The 18,836-nt window shown below is 50.9% G+C and overlaps 1 protein-coding gene across 1 annotated transcript in view; it reads right to left on the bottom strand.

Annotated features, from left to right (window-relative positions):
* Fat2 (FAT atypical cadherin 2) overlaps positions 1 to 18,836 on the bottom strand; it is a 92,222-nt gene that overhangs the window by 12,176 nt on the left and 61,210 nt on the right. The window contains exons 11-19 of the mRNA XM_004666597.2: positions 16,149 to 16,345; positions 13,881 to 14,034; positions 11,381 to 11,614; positions 9,174 to 9,557; positions 7,520 to 7,734; positions 6,042 to 6,179; positions 4,887 to 5,030; positions 3,214 to 3,411; positions 665 to 1,475 (exon numbers count right to left, since the gene is read on the bottom strand). Coding sequence (XP_004666654.2) covers positions 665 to 1,475; positions 3,214 to 3,411; positions 4,887 to 5,030; positions 6,042 to 6,179; positions 7,520 to 7,734; positions 9,174 to 9,557; positions 11,381 to 11,614; positions 13,881 to 14,034; positions 16,149 to 16,345 — 2,475 coding nt within the window. The remainder of the gene's footprint in view (positions 1 to 664; positions 1,476 to 3,213; positions 3,412 to 4,886; positions 5,031 to 6,041; positions 6,180 to 7,519; positions 7,735 to 9,173; positions 9,558 to 11,380; positions 11,615 to 13,880; positions 14,035 to 16,148; positions 16,346 to 18,836) is intronic.

Genomic DNA, 18,836 nt, shown 5'->3' with positions numbered 1-18,836 from the left:
CACCAACTGCTCCCACGTGAGGGACAGTCACTATTGATCCTGGGCTATGGGCCAGCCATGGGTCAGGGGCTGTTCAATCTACCATGCAAGTGATTCCCCCAGAGCAGCTATAGGAGACAGGTTCAGTAATTTGTCTATTTTATAGATGAGCAAAAGGCGCTCTGAGCACTTGGATAATCCACCCTAGGGCACCATGTCTGTGAATAACAGTGCTTGGGTTTGAACCTATGCTGAGTTGATACCAGCAGGCCGTGGTACTAACAGCAGTGGCATCTTGTGTCTTAACACTTTCTCTGACAGGCTCCTCTTAGTGAACACCTGCTATTTCAAACCCAATCTCGACAACAGCCCGGCGCACATACACAGGGAGGTTAAGGAACCCTCCTAAATTACCTGGCTGGAAAGGAAGGGTACTTAGAACCCTGGCTGTCTGAGGCCCCAGTCTGTGTTCTTAGCTATGATATCAACCTGCCTACTGTATTGTATTCCAATGAAAGTGGCCAGAACTTGGGTATTAACCCATGACTAGACTTTGTGGAGCCACTCCCTGTGTGATGGTGGTCTGTGGCTTTTTGCTGAATTACAGCTCTTCCAGAACTATCCCTCAAACCCCCTCCCTGGGCATCTATGCTCAGGCAGGCAGGGCCCAGCAGAGCGTCCTTACCGTTGCAGGAGCAGTTCTTTCCCAGGCGGTGCCGGGGTGTCAGGATGCTGAGCCTGGCTGTGCTGTATGTGGCTCCGACCTTGGGCTCCAGGTACACTGTCTCTTGGCAGGTTTGACCCTGGCAGCTTGGCCCCTGGCAGGGCACCACGGGGAGAGCTGACCTCATCTGAATCCCCACCGAGTGTTCCATCTCCTTGGCTGAGCGAGCGATGTTGGAGGTCAGCTCCTGTTGGTTGTAGATGGTTCCAGAATGCCCCTCAATGACCAGAAGCACGTCCACACCAGCTGTGGCCTCTGCAGGCTGGAGGCTGGCCAAGTGGATGTTGGCCCGCCTGATGTCCAGCGTGTTGCTGAGGAACCTCTGAAGGTTGCGCCAGTGGTCACTCACCAGCTCCTCAGGGGTGACCTGGTGTAAGCCCAGCCACACGGCTTGCTGCAGAGCCTCCTGGCCCGCATGCCACACGTGGACGTGGACCCCAGTGGTGGCAGTGAAGGTACCATCGCTGACTGTGACGTTGAATGAGTAGCGACCACGAGGCAGTCCCTGGGCAGCAATAATCTTGCCATCCAGCGTGCCCACTGAGAAGTGCCTGCCCAGGCTGCCCTCCCCCTCCAGGCTGTAGGTCAGCGTGTCCTGTGGGTCTCGGTCTGTGGCGTGGATTTTACCCACCATGCCCCCCTGGAACTCCTCCTCCCCAACAGCGATGAAGATCTCCAGGGGCAGCGCCGAGGGCGGGTAGTGGCTCTGCTCTGTGACGTGGACTCTGACCGATGTGGAAGACGACAGGGGAGGGAGGCCGCTGTCTGACACCTGAGGACAGGACATACGCCATCATCATCACCCCCCAGAACCGCTGTTCCTCCATGCCCAACTGAGGCTGGTCCTGAGCTGAAGGGGGAAGCAGGGAAGCCTCCCCAGTGGGTAAGGAACACAAGCCCGGCCCCCGTGGCAGAGCCAGGGAACGCCCTTGAAGAGTTTAAGCACAGGTGACTTCATTAAAGAGGGGAAAGAACCCAAGTCCAAAATGCGTCTTCTGGGCTGGGGTGCAGTTCAGTGGTAGAGCATTTGCCTAGCATGAGTGAGGTCCCGGCACCACACAAAAAGGGGGAATCTGCCTGTTGTGCCTCCCCACATATGTACCCCTGAGACGTCCTGCCCAGCTTAGGCAGATGGTGCATGCTTCCTTCTCCGTAGCGACTCGCTTTTCCTCCTCTCAGCTCTGGTCTCCGTGGTCTCTGTTACATCCTCTCAATAACAGTACATGTCGGGTGCATAAGAAATAATACTGGAAGTGCTGCCCAACATCCCGCAGTAACCATAACAACAGCAATCCTCACTGCTAGGCACTGCAGCAGACAGCGTGCATTCACTGTGACAATCAGAGACACCGTTACTAATAGCTAGCTACCATGAGCTTTGTGCAGGCAGGAGCAGCTGTGTGTGTGTGTGTGTTCGTCGGTCAGTCATTCACCACCTTACCTTAGTTTTTGAGATAAAGTCTTTTGCTGAACCTAGAACTCATGGATTGCACTACACTAGCCGGGCTGCAGATCCTAGGCATCGTCCCGCCTGTCTCCCCACTTCTGAGACTGTAGGCGCACATCCCCGCGTTTGGCTTTGACAAGGGCGCTGGAGGATAGAACTCTGGCAGGTACTTTACCCACTGAACCATCTCTCTCAACCCCAAGAGCAATCACTTTCAAATGCTTTTAAATATGTGACATGGCTTATCTTTCATATGCAACAGGGGCCAGTAATCCCATTTCACAAAAGATGGATGGAAGGTCAAAGGAGGTAGGTAACTTGCCCGTGGTCACAGAGCAGGCAAGATCCGAGCAGACCTGACCACTTGTGGCCAGGCTCAGACTCTGGCAGTGGAAACACAGGGTGACACAGCAGGGGGTGATGTTGATGGCTCCCCAGAGCGTCTGGGCCCTGGCCCGAGGACATGGAGCGTGAAGCTATTGGCTAGTCTCTCCATCCTTTTTTGTATTTTTTATGGGGGGGGGGACAATTGGCATGCCAGGGCCTCCAGCTACTGCAAACAGACTCCAAACACATGCGCCATCTTGCATGCCATCTTGTGCACATGTGTGACCTTGTGTGCTTGCATCACCCTGTGCGTCTGGCTTATGTGGGATCTGGAGAGCCTAACATGAGTCCTTAGGCTTCACAGGCAAATGAAGCCATCTCTTCAGCACTCTTCTCTCTTTTTGCCCTAGGAAACCACACTCATGCTCATGGCTTTATTATTACTATTAGCGTGTGTTTCTATGTGTAGGTGTGTGTATGGGTACACGCATGCTACGATGTGCATGCGGAGGTCAGAAGACGCCTCTGGGCATTGGTCCTCTCTGTCTACCTTGCTTGACACTGGGAAGGCCAGACTGTCCAGTCCGTGAGCTTTGGGATTCCCTGATTTGGCCTCCCCTTGCTGTAGTGATGTTGGGATTAGGGATGTGTAGGCCAGTTTGTGTCCAGCTTTAAGTAGGTGCTGGGGACCTGTCCCCATGGCCACCCCCCCACCAGGGAAATACACAGTCCTCACCTCGATCTGCAACTGGTACCACTCCTGGACCCTCCTACTCAGGCCTGCAGCTGTCACCAGCCATCCATCTGGAGTCACCCGAAATGTAGAGCCAGTATTCCCCTTGGTAATCCGGAAGGAGTATGGGGGGCCGTTCTCGGGGGAGTCAGGGTCACTCAGGATCAGCTGCAGAACTTTGATGCCAGCAGGAGAATTCTCCTGAGACAGAGTGCAACAGGAAACCAAAGAGCGGCGTGAGTAACCAACCCTCGCCTGGGGGGGGGGCACCAGTAATTGCTGGGCCTGTGAGCTGAGCCTCACTCAGTCTACTTAAGCTGCTGGCTTTTTGGTCAACTGTTGGCATCCCCAGGTGCAACACTGGGCCAGAAGGGTTCTTAGACCTGCAGAACAGAGCATTCTCAGATGGTCTCTTGACTAGAGGACTAATGAGCCAGTTCCAAGATGATTAGGAATTTGAGAACATCGGATTCCCTAAGCATCGCTGCTGCCTTTGTTTGACAGTGTGGGACATCAGTGTGACGTCCCCTTCTATTTGCGTTGGGAGGGTGATGAGACCTCGGCAAACATTTTGCAATAAGGAGGGAGACAGTGAAGGAATCTCAAAGAAGCTAACTCAAAGCCATGGTACCATTTTCCAAGTCTGGGCTGGAATCTCTTCCCACTCAACCTGGCCTTTTGTGAAATCATGCGTCCTTGTTACAGAGTAAGTGTTCACTCAGTATTTGACATTTGTAGCTAAAGTGTTCTGGCACGTGTTCACAGTATACACAGAGTAGAAAACACCTAGCTAATGCCTTTTAGGACACAGAGCCTGGCTCTCTTACTTCCTCAGCTCCCTCATCACTGACGTCCTTGACAAGTAATCCACCGTGGAGCCCGAGGGTCCTCTTCAAACCTCACTTGTAAACCGTGTGGTAGAGAGAGCTTAGAAGCTGGAAAACCTCCTGAGTGTGAGTGAAACTTCACCACGCTGTGGCTATGGCATATTTCCATACATCAACCTTTATTATGATTTTTTTCTAGTGTACAAAATAATAGATTTCATCACAGCCTTGTCACATATAAGTCATTGTGCCTTACTCAGATTCACCTCCCCCACTGTCCTTCATGTCCCTCCTTCCCCTCCTCTCTCTGGTCCTCCTCCTCCTCTCCAGTCTCCCTTCTGCTTTTATGTCATATTGATATGCACTTATACAGATGTGCACAGGTATGTGTGCACATGTATGTATATGCCCAAGCTTAAACTCCACATATGAGACCCAGCACGCTACATTTTGTCTTTCTTCTCCCATGACATCCACTTCAGGTGCCACCTACTCCACATGGCTACTGTGATCCCCAAATGGGATCGTGGACATGGTGGTGCCTGACATAGGGCCTAATTATTTTTGTTTGTTTGTTCAAGGTGGGGTCTCACTTTAGCCCAGGCTGTCCTGCAACTCTCTCTGTAGCCTCAGCGTGGCCTCAAACTCACAGCAATCCTCCTACCACCTCCTCACAAGTGCTGGGATTAAAGGCGTGCTCCACCACGCCCGGCTCCTGGTTATTTTTCATCTCATCAGCCACAGCTTCCTTTAGCTGCCTGTGCTATCTTCAGAGACAGTGGTCAGCAGGCCCAGGGTGTCCTTCCCCAGATGGTGGTGCTTTCAGTGGGCAGGCCCAGGTGCCCTTACCTGGACAGTGGTGCTGTAGTTGAGCTGGAAGAACCTGGGTGGGTTGTCATTAACATCAATCACTTGGACGTCCACTTCTGCGTCCTCATACAGCGGGGGCTGCCCGCTGTCGGTGGCTCGAAGCCTCAGGGAATAGCTGGGTGTCTGTTGCAAGAAGCCCAGTGGGGAGTTAGTGACAAGGCCCCTCAAGTCTGCCACTTGACTCACTGCACAGCCCCACTTGCCCACTGGCTCAGGCTCTGGAGTCAAAACACAGAGAGGACGAGTTCCAGGCCCCTTGTGGTTTGAATGTGAAAGGTCCCCACAGGCTCATGAGTTTGAACACTTGGTCCCCAGCTGGTGGCACTGTTTGGGAAGGCTGTGGAGACTTCAGGAGGCAGAGCCTTGCTGGAGGAAGTGGGTCACTGGGGGGTGGGCCTTGATGTTTGATACCTGGGCCTCATTTCCTTTCACTGCTGCTTCCTGTCTGACCCCTGCTCTATGAGCCAGACTGGCGTGCCCCCCAGAACTGTAAGATTAAACTCCTGCCGGTGTGGTGGAGGTGGTGGACGCCTTTAATCTCAGCATTTGGAAGGCAGAGGTAGGGGCTGAGATCACCATGAGTGAGAAGCCAGCCTGAGACTACATAATGGATTCCAGGTCAGCGTGGGCTAGAGTGAAACCCTATCTTGAAATACCAGACAACAACAACAAATAATGAAGTGTTTCCTTCCTTAAATTGCTTCTGATTAGGTATTTATTTACAAGCCTGGCGTAGTGGCGCTCGGCTTTAATCCCAGCCCTCAGGAGGCCGTGAGACTACATAGTGAAATTGAATTCCAGGTCAGCCTCAGCTAGTGTGAGACCCAACCTTGTAAACCCCCCCAAAAAGATTTGTTTGCAGCAAGAAGAAAGTAACTGATACCAGCTATGAGGCCGTGGGAAGGGACTGAGTCTATGTGAGGGTTATGTCAGGATGTACTGCCTATGATTACCACGAGGTCCACATGACTGGGGAAGTGTGTGACAACCAGCAAGTGACCAGTCCATGGTAGTGGTCACTGACCCCTGGCCACCTCCGAGAAACCAGACTAGCTCTTCCAGGGAGGAAAAGGGCTCCCGAGTCCCTATTCCTGCCACAGGACTGCTCCCCTGCTCCCCTCGCGTGTGGCTCACCTGTTCCCAGTCCAGGGCTACAGCCACCTGCAGTTCCCCCTTCTCGGGGTGGATGGTGAAGTGTCCAAGCTGGTTCCCTCCTACCAGGCTGTAGGTGATGGCACTGTTTAGGGGTCCGTCCTCGTCATTTGCTGACACCTACATTGGGAGGCAGTGACTGTGAGTGTGGGCACAAGTGACCAGAAAGAGATCCTGGTCCCCCCTGGAATGAGATTGATTCCTGCTCCAACCACTGCTACCAAGCTGACAGCCTGTGCACCAGCGAAGTCTCTTGTGACCACAGCAAGCCAGCCATGCACTCACTTCTTCACCCATTCACTCATAGTGACAGGGAGCCTGCGATGGTCCCTGGAGGCCAGGAAGTGAAGGCTACTAAAATGCATGTGTGTGTGTGTATATATATATATATATATATATATATATCTGCAGAAATGGCAATATCGTTTTATGGGTGATTCTAGCTTGGTACCAAGCACGAAAGGCCTCATGCGGGCATGGACTAGAGCGGCGCAGTGCGTCCAGGGAGGTCAGAAAAGGGTGCAAGAAGCCTTGAAGGATAAGGAGAGCTATGGTTCGTGGAGGGAATATTCGAGACAAAGGGAACGGTATGGGCAAAGTGGCATGTGTAGGAAGACATGTCTTGCTGTGAGTATGGAGCACAGGATACATGTTAGAGACAGAAGGAAAGGAGGGAATGTGGATGGAGAGCGGCGTGGAGAACCATGAGCACAGGCATGCTCCATGGAAGGAGGACATAACTTCATATTTAAATGCAAAGAGGCATTATTTTATATCCCTCAATCTCCTACCAACTGTTGCTCCATGTCACTCACTGTGACAGGCCCTTCTTGGGCTTTGGGCATACATCTAGGGCCAGCCTCTTCTGTTCTCCCTGAAGCCTCCCCGTCTTGTGCCCACTCTGTCCCAATCCCACCTCACCAAGTGACTCTGACACCTCCTGTCATGAGACGTGGTTTGGCTGAGTAGTCACAAGTCAGAGTCAAGTCCAGTGCACTGACTTACTTGATAAACCATCCCATGCTCAGGATGATTAGGGACTGGGGTGGTTTGATTCAGGTGTCCCCCATAAACTCAGGTGTTCTGAATGCTAGGTTCCCAGCTGATGGAGATTTGGGAATTAACACCTCCTGGAGGTAGTGTTATTGCTAGGGGCAGGCTTAATGGGTCTTATAGCCAGTGTCCCCTTGCCAGTGTTTGGCACACTCTCCTGTTGCTATTGTCCACCTTATGTTGGCCAGGGGGTGGTGTCCACCCTCTGCTCGTGCCATCGTTTTCCCCTGCCATTGTGGAGCTTCCTCTCAAGTCTGTAAGCCAAAATAAAACTTTTTTTTTTCCCACAAGATGCTCTTGGTTGGGTGATTTCCACCAGTAATACTAACCTGACTGCAACAGGGACCCATGAGAGGAGAGCTACCCCACAGCCAGCACTCCATGAAGTACAAAACTGGGGTTCTTACTGTTAAGATGACGTCACCCACAATGGTGTTCTCTAAGACCCTCACGTGGTACAGATCCTGGGAGAATCTGGGGCGGTGTTCATTGACGTCGGTGACATTGACCACAATGGTGGTCATGTCACTGAGGGTGGAGGACCCCTTCCGACTGCATTCAATGGACAGGAAGTACTTGGGACTTGTCTCAAAGTCCAGGCTCCCGTTGACATAGAGGATTCCTGAAGAGACAAGAGGTGATGGGAGTGAGAAAGCAATTAGGGACTACTCTGAGAGACTACATGGTGACATCCATGTCAGCCTGGACTAGAGCAAGACCCTACCTTGAAAAACCAAACTAAGAAAAAACCTTCAGAATATAAACTAACTTCTGGAAATGAAAAAACAAAAACAAAAAACAAAACAGTGGTGGGTGGGTGTGGCTGCAGAACAAAGATAGAATCAGACTGACTTGTATCCATGGTTACAGATGCTGGCAGGGGGAACCTGGGGCACCTTGCTATTCTATTTCTTTTCTTTTCTTTTCTTTTCTTTCCCTAGGTAGAGGCTCACTCTAGGCCAGGCTGACCTGGAATTCACTATGTCGTTTCAGGGTGGCCTCAATTTCACGGCAATCCTTCTACCTCTGCCTCCCAAGTGCTGGGATTAAAGGCATGCACCACCACCCCTGGCTGCTGTTCTATTTCTTCTATGTCTAAAATCTCTGTAAGAATTTCAAAACAGGGCTGGAGAGACAGCTCAGTGGTTAAGGCCCTGAGTGCATTTCCTTAGTACTTAGCCAGATGCACAAAGCAGCAAGTGTGTCTGGAGTTCATTTGCAATGGCTAGAGGCCCTGGCATGCCCATTCTCTTTCTGTCTCTCTCTATCTCTATCTCTATCTCTGTCTCTGTCTCTGTCTCTCTCTCTCTCTCTATCATCTATCTATCTATGTATCTATGTATGTATGTATGTATGTATGTATCTATCTATCTATCTATCTATCTATCTATCTATCTATCTATCTATCTATCATCTATCTATCTATCTATCTATCTATCTATCTATCTATCTATCTATCTATCTGTTGCTGTCTGCTTGTAAATAAATAAAATGAATAAAAACCAATTTCAAAACACACTGCTCAATGACAGAGTGGCCATTTCAGGAGATGGAGCACCATCAGCATCCACAGAGAGGACTCTGCACGAGATGCAGCATCCGGCTCTTCCACAAGTTTCTGTGAGTTTGACTTGGGCTTCACAGTTAGGAGGAGAGAAAGGGTTTTCTAGTACCATATCTCCTCATAATCATTATGGAAAATTCAGAGATGCATGGTGTTTGGGCCATGGAAGATGACTGTGGGGCAGACAGCATTCCTGGGATGCGTAAAGGTGTCTTCAGCCTGCTGGAGCTGGGCCTGGAGACCGGGAAGCCAAGGGCTGGGAAGCGTGAATCACCAAGGGTCCTGGACAGAGTCCAGGGGTGGGCATGGGAGAAATAGTGAGGCTGATGTGTAAGCTGGCCACACAAGGAATAAGAGATCAGTAGAGACCAAAGAGAACAGGTCAAAGGGTGTGGGCTGTGGGAGGGGCTGTGCAGAGCAGATGCACCCCACAAGCGAGGCTTCAGCGTACCCCAGGGCCTCCGGCGGAGGGCCAGGCTGCCTCTTGCCCATCTCACCTGTGAGTGCATCCAGGCGAAACTTGCCCCGCTCATTCCCGCCTGCGACGCGGTAGCCGGTCTTCTCGGCCCCGGGGCGGGTCAGGGCGGCCAGGCGCAGCACCTCGGCGCCCGGCGGGGCGTCCTCCCGCACTTGCACTGTGTGTTCCGTGTCCAGGAAGACCGGCAAGTAGTCCTCCAGGCCCACCACTGAGACGGTGACTGTGCTCAGGGTGGACAGGGGCATGGGGGTGCCCAGGTCAGAGGCACGGACTGTGAGCTCCAGGGCGGCCTGGGGCCTGGCCTGCAGGGGCTTTTCCAGCCGAATCACCCCCGACGTGGTATCGATGGAGAACTGGCCATCCACAGAATCGGTCAGGGAGTAGACCACTTGGGCGTTGGCTCCTGTAGGAAGATGGAGGGTGGGGTTCCTAGTGAGGGTGCCCCACAGGAAGGCCCCAGAGAGGCTCCTCTTAAAAACCTGATGTTCTCAGGGCCATTGTAGCAGAGGCTGTTGTGTTGCTGAGCTGGTCCAAGACCTCACAGAAAGGTTCTTGGTGGGAAGGTAAGTTATTCAGTTTGCAAACTCGTTGGCAACTTCCTATGAATCTATAGTTATGTCGAGAATAGCGTGGGCTGAGGAAATGGCTTGGTGGGTAAGGTGCTTGCCATGCAAACACGAGGACCTGAGATTTATCCCCAGAAGCCATATAAAAGCTGAGTATGGTGGCGCTTGCTTCTAACCGTAGCGATAGGGAGGTGGAGACAAGGAGATCCCTGGGGTTCACTGGCCTAATTGACAAGCTCCAGGCCAGTGTGAGACCCAGTCTCAAAAAAAAAAAAAAAAAAAGGTTTAGCACAATTAAGGAAGACCTGGTACATTGACCTCTGGCCTCCAAACACACATAGACACACCCATGCCCACATCCACATGAACATACATACACTTACCACATACAAATACACACATGTGCACACACACACATACACACACAGAGAGAGGGAGAGAGAGAGAGAACAAACTAACTTACCCATGGAAAGTTCTCAGTAAATCATAAGCGCCTCTCCAACTTTGGCTCAGACCTGGTCTTTTTCTTTTGGTATGTTTGTAACGTGTAGGAGTGTTGGCAAGCACACGCCATGACACCCGCATGGGGATCAGAGGATCACTTTCGGGTTAGCCCTCACCTTCTACCTCATTTGAGGCAGAGTCTCTTGTTCCCTGCGCTCTGTTGCATTTACCAGGAGAGATGGCCTTCAGGCTTGCAAGCATCTCTTCTGTCTCTCCCTCTGCCTTCCATCTTGCCAGAGATGTGCTGGGCTTACAGAAGCCCATCACAGCTTTCTGCTCTTACGTACAGTCCCAACTCACGTACTGAGGCTTGTGTGGTAAACATTTGTGGGTTTTTTTTGTTGTTTTGTTTTGTTTTTTGCTGAGCCACCTCCCTATCCTTTGATGCTTTTCTTTGATCATGAAGCAGTTGGAGCAATCTGCTTGTATAGGATCCCTCATATATGACCAGCCGGGAGATCCTCACTAGGTGGAGGAGGATTGCCCCTGAGCCCAAGGGTCCCAGGCCACATGCATGTGGGAATACAGCCTGCTTTGGTGGAACCGTGGAAGGACCTGCCTCTACCATGCAACCTTGCCACTGTGATAGCTAATGTAGCAACGTGAGAGGGTCTAAACTCAGGAACAAACATCAAGGCATGGTTATGAGAGAAATTTTAAGCTGGGTTCATTGAGGTGAGAAGACCCACTCTGAACGTGGGTGAGACTATCCCATGAGTGCCTTCTCTCTCCCTCCTTGCAAATAAGTAAAGAAAAAATGATGAAGGAATTTAATAAGCTTAATGGTCTTAGTGCTTCAGATTCCTTCCTTGTGTAAGTTAATCAGTATTGAATCATTTTGATCAGTGTATTTCTGGTTAACTGTATTTGAAATGGCCTTGAGAAAAACTTGAAGTTCAATGGCAACAGGGAAGGTTCTCCAGGTCTAAGTGGCAGGGGAGCAACAATGAAGGTGAAATGCTTTGTGCCTGCACTGCTAACTCCACTTGTCTCATAGCCCGAGGCGTGTCACTGTGGACAGACATTTTCCACTCTCAAGCATCCACATGCCCAACAAGTTCAGTCCCTGCCCAGAGACATAAAGAGCCAGTGCCTCACCCTGGATGGAACCAAGGACACAAAAATATAAGTGGCCACCGATCCTTCATCGACTCACCCTGGTCAGGGTCCCGGGCAAAGACCACAGCCACGGGCGTCTTCACTGTGGTGTTGTCAAAGACAGCCACTGCGCAGTGGCTGGGGAAGAACCTCGGGGCGTTGTCATTCACATCTTCCACGTGGAGGGCCACATCTGCCTGGCATGACCGGCCCCCTCCATCTGTGGCTTTGGCAACAAGACTGTACATATCCTTCCTCTCGCGGTCCAGAGCTGTGAGGGTGGTCAGCTCCCCTGTCCAGAGAAATGACGGGAGTTGAGCTTCCTGGGAGACATCGTGTGCCCTCTAAATACTTACGGGCAACTATCCTAGCCGGTGTTTGCTGTGGCAGAAGGGGGACCAGTAGTGTGTACCTGCGGTCAGGGAAGGAGCCCAGCCTTCACCCCCCGGCACCCACTTGCCTTTCTGAGTCTCCTGCACACCCTCCACCTACATCATCACCGATCTAAGATGGCCATCAATGCAATCCAAACATTTACACTCTTTTTAAAGGCTTATTAGTCAGTTGGCAACACAGAAAATGTTCTAACTATAAAACCATCATTTCACTTGCAGAAATACATATATTTCCCATAGAATAATTAACCCAAAGATTAAAAATTACACATATAAGTATGCCCTGTGCAGTGTTTATCTTTATAGCTGCAATATTGAAATCACTCCATTTGTCTTCCAAGGAGGAAATGGTCCATATATTATGACCAAGCCATCCAGTAACGTGCAACCAGAATGAGTTCTGGTTGGCTTATGTACCAGCCGTGAAAATATCTGCAAGCTGCTGCTAAGCAAAGAACAGAAATTGGCGTGGCAGCGTTCTGTTTTCATGGGACGACTGCGGACGTGTTAGAACAGGTGGGTAGAAGGGGCACCGGGACGGCGTGGCAGAGAGGTTTCCCGTGCAGACTCACGGCTTCTGCCAGGGGGGCCTGTGTGCAGTGTTTCTGAACTTTGCGCACCGAGCAAGTGTTCTGCAAAGCCGCCCACTTAGTTTTCCTCTGGAGCCTCACTGTCGTTCCTGCAGCTGCACAAACAGGAGCGCTGAGGCGCGCTGCCCGAGTTGCTCAGCACGCTGTGCTGGGGTCAGGAAGGGCGATGTGGCCTCCTGCTCCTCCAGTTTCCCGGGACTCTGCTCTTATTGGACACCCTCCCTGCTCAGGAATCTCCTTGTCATCCTTTGAGCAGTGGATTCAAGCCAGGGGTGTGCATCTGCTCCTTATGACCTGCCACTGCCATTTGCTTCCTGTAGTAACAGGATAGGGGTTCCACTGTGGCGGGTGGGGGGAGCTGCTCTCTCTACCCAGGCCCTCCACTAGATCCCCACAGCCTGGCCTCAGCCTGGGCATTCCTCCCGCACCTGCAGGGCCCTTTGCTTCCCACCTCCGCCAGTAGTAGAGACAGTGGCAACCACACCCAGCCTGTGTTTTTCCTCAGCCCTACTTGGCCAGCCTTACATATGCTACATTGTATTGCTGGCGTTACCTACTGAAGCCCTAGGAGCCTGTAGCACCAGTTTGCAACATGCATATCTTGAGATAGCACTTAACCAGGACACTCAGCGGCCTAAGTCCTTCAGTGGCTCTGACAGGGCATTTGGCTCACTGTCCTCAAGAGTGTCATCTTCCCCCCCCCCGCCCCCTCTGTGCACCAGTCAGTCTCTGGGTATCAGCCAGGCACATACTCAGATAAGAGACCTTCCCTAAACGAGGTCTGTGAGGACGGGCTCCTTCCACATGGAATGCCTTTCCCCTGTGCCTGCCTAACACCTGTGTGTTCCCAAGTCTCCCATAAATGCTGTTTCCTCAGAGAAATGTTAGGGATCCTGGCTCCCAGGTCTAAGCCAATTTCTTCTGTCAAATATTTTGGCATTTCTTTCCATCATTTTAAAAATATTTTATTTATTTATTTGACAGAGAAAGAGGGAGGGAGGGAGGGGGAGAGAGAGTATGGGTGTGTCAGCGTGTCCAGCCACCACAAACGAACTCCAGATGCATGTACCCCCTTGTTCATCTGGCTTACGTGGGTCCTGGGAAATTGAACCTTGGTCCTTTGGCTTTGCAGACAAGTGACTTAACCACTAACCCATCCCTCCAGCTCTCTCTTTTTTTTTTTTAATATAGTCCCACACTGTCTGGCCTGGAACTCACTATGTATCCCAAGCTGGCCTTTAACTCACAATTCTCCTGCCTCAGCCTCCAGAGGGATGGGACTCCAGGTGAACAGCAGCATACCCAGACTGCATGCCTTCTTAACTTGGGCACTGCATGCCATTTGCTCAGTGACTTGTCTTTCCTGGATATAGTTATAAAGATCTGGGCCTGGGCTCATCCACCCATTGATTGTGCCCCAGCTTCTAGTGCTGTGTTTAGTCCAGTATATTTGCTGATGGGTAAAAAGATGGGTGAGTGAATCCCCTCCTTCTATGAAGAGCCCACCGTGGCATGGGCACTTGGCCTTGAGGAAGCAGGTTCTTGGCATCAGCCTGCAGCTCAGGAGACCCACCTGTATGGGGATCCAGCTTGAAGTCCTGAGCTCCAGGACCATGCAGAGAATAGGTGATCTGAGCGTTGGTGTCTGCGTCCATGTCGGTGGCAGAAACTTTCAAGATGGCATGTCCCAGGGGGACATCTTCACGGACCTTGCCAGTGTAGAGCAGCTAGAGGTGGAAAAGCAAAGGAAGGGAGCTTGAGGCAGCTGCGCTGAGATTCAGAAAGGCAAAGAGACAGGGAGGCAGAAGCAAAGAGACTGAGTAGAGATGGAGGGAGAGGGAGAATCAGAGAGAAGAGGAGGGAATGGAGAGAGGCAGAATGCAATGAACGTGTATAAAAAACGGAGATTAGTAGAGTAATAACAGAACAAGTGAGAGGTCCATGAGAGGTCTCGCTGTCTGGAAGGAAGCCCATGCACAGAGCTAGAAGGACCCACGCAGCCTATTCCATACCGGTCCTTTGAGGCTCGGTGGTGAGGCAGGCTTGACAATAGATATGGTTGAGGGCGTCAGGCCAGCTCTACCAAACCCCATCCCACCTCCATGGTGAAGCCAGGCTAAACTCTCCACCACATTCCCTTGGCCTCTGAAGTGTGTCTGGATAGCCTTGGCCATACTGTTTGGCTCAGCCCCTTCCTTCCCCTGCAAGGCATGTGCAGCTAGCCGTAAGGGACAGGCTGGAGTCCCGGAGAACTGTGTTTTCCCCTTGGGCTCTGCGCTAAGCTTCGAGGCACTTGGTTTGTGCCACCTCAGTGTGGGCCAGCCTGCTCTGGGTGGGAGGGTCGTGCACAGGCAGGCTGAGCAGGGACGGTTCTCCAGCCTCTCTTCCCACACTGAGCCCAGTCCCTGTCTTCCCCAGCACGGAGAGCAGGGAGGCTCGAAGGATGGCCCAACAGGAAAGAGGAAGTGGCCACTTTTCTCCCCAAAAAGCTGCCCCTTCTGAAACCACCCAACACATGCTCATCTGTGGTCCCCAAAAAGACATTTCCCATGCTTATTGATAACACAGATACTCTTCTCCTGAGCTTCTATGTGACTGGGGCATGGAACGGAGGAAAGAAAGGTAGTGCCTATATTTGTGTGTGAAAATAAGTTGACGAATGTATATATGCAGATGCAGAGGTTATAATGGTGTGAATTACATGTACACATTTGTACATATGGGCAAATGTGGCAGGTATGGGAGCACACACTGAGGAGTATATGAGCAATCTGCATAGGTATTTGTAATAGGCTTATAAATGATCCTCCATAGTGTCTATTTGTATGTGTGAGAATAAATTCATGTATCTATAATGAATGGCTGGATTCGGGGTAAATATGAATTATGCTAATTTGAACTGTTATAAGATTACAGTGACAGTGTAACTTTTATCTGCAAAATCCTACAACAGCTAAAAATGTTTGAACCATGTTTAGGAAATAGATGAAAAGGACTGGAGAGATGGCTTTGTGGTTGAGTCGCTTATCTGCAAAGCCTAAGGGCCCAGGTTCAATTCCCTAGTACTCAAGTAAGGTGGCACATCCAGCTGGACTTTGTTTGCAGTGGCTAGAGGCCCTGGTGTGACCATTCTCTCTCTCCCTCTCCCTCTTTCCTTCTGTCTCTCAAATCAATTAAAAAGAAAAAGAAAAAAAATAGATATAAGGGCAAAGCTCTGTGACTGCTGGTTTATGCTCTCAAAAAACACATTTCCTCTACACACACACACACACACACACACACACACACACACCAGGCAACAGTTGTTCCCTTAAGAGAGTTGGGGCTTGATTACATGAGGCCCCTAGGGGAGCACCTGTCCCCTGGTGTACCTGTTCTGGGTGCGTGTGTTCAGTGAATCACCTGTGGGATAACATCTGCAGCGCTCTGGGCTGTGTGATCCAAGCAGACGTGGAACGTTTTGTATGTGGGCCTGAGGTGTTGGGGACAGGTGTCTGAATGTATGTGTTATGACCACAGTGAGCCACACTGACAGCTGTGGCCGGGATGCAGTAGTGTATGGTAGACTGTGTTTGGAGCAAGCAGGCTGCATTGCTTCTGGTTAGGTGTTGCCTTTGTGTGGAGTATAGGAAGACAGATGTAGATCGTGGTTCCTGAAGAGCTTGGCCCAGAGCTGAGGATGAGGGCAAGGGGTTGTCCGGAACAGCCTCGGCTTCTGGGAACTAACCCGAGGTCCCCTGAGAAGATGCCAGGGCAGGCAAGGTTAATGATGGCCAGCCTTAGGGATGCACCACGGGTCCTTCCCGTCCTCTCATCCGCACACTACCCTTCCTGGGCTCACCTGCAAGCACTGTGGGCTGTTGTCATTGATGTCCAGGACAAAGACCTCCACAGGGACCGAAGCTTGGAACTTGCCGTCAGACGCTGTGATTCTGAGTAAGTACTTAGCCGTGTGCTCACGGTCCAAGGTTTTCTTTGAGGAGATCCTCCATTCGTCCCCAACTTGCTCGATGCCAAACTGGCCCAGGGGGTCTCCCTCTGCAAGGGAGGGTGCAGCTGTCAGAAACTGAGAGCCAGGCTGAGCCAGGCTTTGTATCCTATGTGGTTGCCCACCTGACCTTCCTTTCAGGACTGTTGGGAAAGGCAGAACTTTCTTCCCTAAACTAGGCACCCACGGTTCTACCCTGAGTCACTTCAGGGGACTTAGGAAACCTCTTCCAACGATATATAAAACCTTGTTTAGGAAGATTATTGTTGCAAGAGGTGCCACTCCAAACATGCGGCTGACAGGAATAAGGCTTTCACTTTGTGAACTGGAAGGCTTTGGGGAAAGTCAGAGGGAGGCAAATTTCAATTCTATCAAGAATTTCTCAAGGGCTGGAGAGATGGCTTAGCGGTTAAGCGCTTGCCTGTGAAGCCTAAAGGACTCTGGTTCGAGGCTCAATTCCCCAGGACCCACGTTAGCCAGATGCACAAGGGGGTGCATGTGTCTGGAGTTTGTTTGCAGTGGTTGGAAGCCCTGGCGCGCCCATTTCCTCTCTGTCTCTTTCTCTCCCTCTCTCTCTGTCACTCTCAAATAAAGAACTAAAAATGACAAAAAAAAAATTTTTTTAAAAAAGAATTGCTCTGCCAGGCTAGAGAGATGTCTGAGTGGTGAAGTTGTTTGCCTGCAAAGCCAAGGGACCCAAGTTTGATTCCCCAGGATCCACGTAAGCCTGATGTACTAGGTGGCATATGCATCTGGAGTTTGTTTGCAGCATGCCCATTCTCTTCTTTTCTCTCTCAAATAAATAAAATAAAGTTAAAAAATAATTGCTCGGGGGGGGGGGGGCACGGAGTGAGTGGGCCAGATTCCCATTTCCGAGCTCTTCCCAGCGCCCCGTCCGGGTATACGTGGTGCAGTGGTGTGGAATGGGAGCAGGACCTGAGGAGATAAACGACCCAGTGCACTCACCCCGGCCCCAGCTGAAACCACAGAGGAATTGGGGAAGTGAGCAAGAGTGCTGCTTTCTTGGTGAATCTGATATCAGCACAAGGGTGAAGGAGATAGACACTGAGGACACTCAACACCTACCAAAGCAGAGATCCAGAGGCTCCTAAGTGCCCATCACTGAAGTAGACTTAAAATGCTTCTAGCATGGCTCAGGAAATTGCAGAAGAGGGGGCGGAAAGGTTGTTAGAGCCACGAGTTGGGACATCATGCACAGAGGCATTGCCTCTCCCCCATAACTGCTGCCCCCACAATGCATGACCCACAATCCCCATGGGGCTGCCCTGCATGCCCAGTGAGGAAGGCCTCTTCAGTAAAGGGGCAGGGAGGAGGGAAAGGATGGCACCAACATGTGATGTTTACATACTAAGTGTGTCCATATCTAATAAAAAAACAAATTACAAAAAGAAAATGCCAATCCACAGAGGTATGAAGTAGTGATTACTAAGTTGCGGGGAAGGAGGAGTGAACGGCACTGCGAAAATACTTGACAAATGAGATAGCTGCAAAGGCAGCACCATTCTGCAACCATACTGAAAACTGAACTACGTAAAGTACAAAGACAAAGTTAGGGCTGGAGAGATGCAGCAGTGGGTGAGATGTGTGCAAAGCCTAACAACCTGGGTTTCATTCCCCAACCCCCACATAAAGCCAGATGCACAAAGTGTCACACGTATCTGGAGTTCGTTTGCAGTGGCTGGAAGCCCTGGCATGTCCATTCTCTCTCACTGTCTCTCTCCTCTTTGTCTCTCTCTGCTTGCAAATTAAAAAGAAAAACATTTTTTAATAAGAAAAAAGAAATAATTGCTCTGCCATAGTGGAGGGGTAGGATGGGGGATCATTGACAAAATTGAGGTATTGTGGGCTGGAGAGATGGCTTAGCAGTTAAGGCACTTGCCTGCAAAGCCAAAGGACCTCGGTTCAATTCCCCAGAACCCACGTAAGCCAGCTGCACAAGATGGTGCATGCGTCTGGAGTTTGTTTGCAGTGGCTAGAAGTCCTGGAATGCCCATTCTCTCTCTTTCTCTCCACCTCTTTCCCTCTCTCAAATAAATAAATAAAACTATTTTTTTAAAAGTCTTTAAAAAATGAGGTATTGTGTGTCCACAGGTGAGTGTGTGTGCATGTGTATGTATGTGTGTGCACAGGTGTGTGTACATGTATGTGTGTGTGTGTGCACGCACGCATAGGTATCTTTCACCTTTGCTTTTAGACAGGGTCGCTGTGGCCTGGGACTGGCCGAGCAGGTGACAGTGGCCCACAGGGACCCGCAGGAATTGATCTCTCTACCTCCTCAGTCCTGGATTACAAACACACATCACTGTGCCTGGATTTTTTCTAACAGTTTCTGGAGACCAAATTTAGGTCTTCATGCTTGCAGAGGCAAGCACTTTACCAATGGTGCCACCTCCCAGGCCCACCTCTGAAGGTTTACTGTGCCACTTATGGCACAGATGAATGGGAACTCAGCAGGAGCGCTTGACTGGCTTATCGTCCTCCTGGCCCCATCGCTGGCAAGGGTGTGGGGAAGGTGGGTTC

Source organism: Jaculus jaculus, chromosome 6 (genome assembly GCF_020740685.1).
Source record: "Jaculus jaculus isolate mJacJac1 chromosome 6, mJacJac1.mat.Y.cur, whole genome shotgun sequence".
NCBI lineage: Eukaryota > Metazoa > Chordata > Mammalia > Rodentia > Dipodidae > Jaculus > Jaculus jaculus.
The sequence above is the reverse complement of the archived record's forward strand: the minus strand, read 5'-3'. Positions and strand labels throughout refer to the sequence as shown.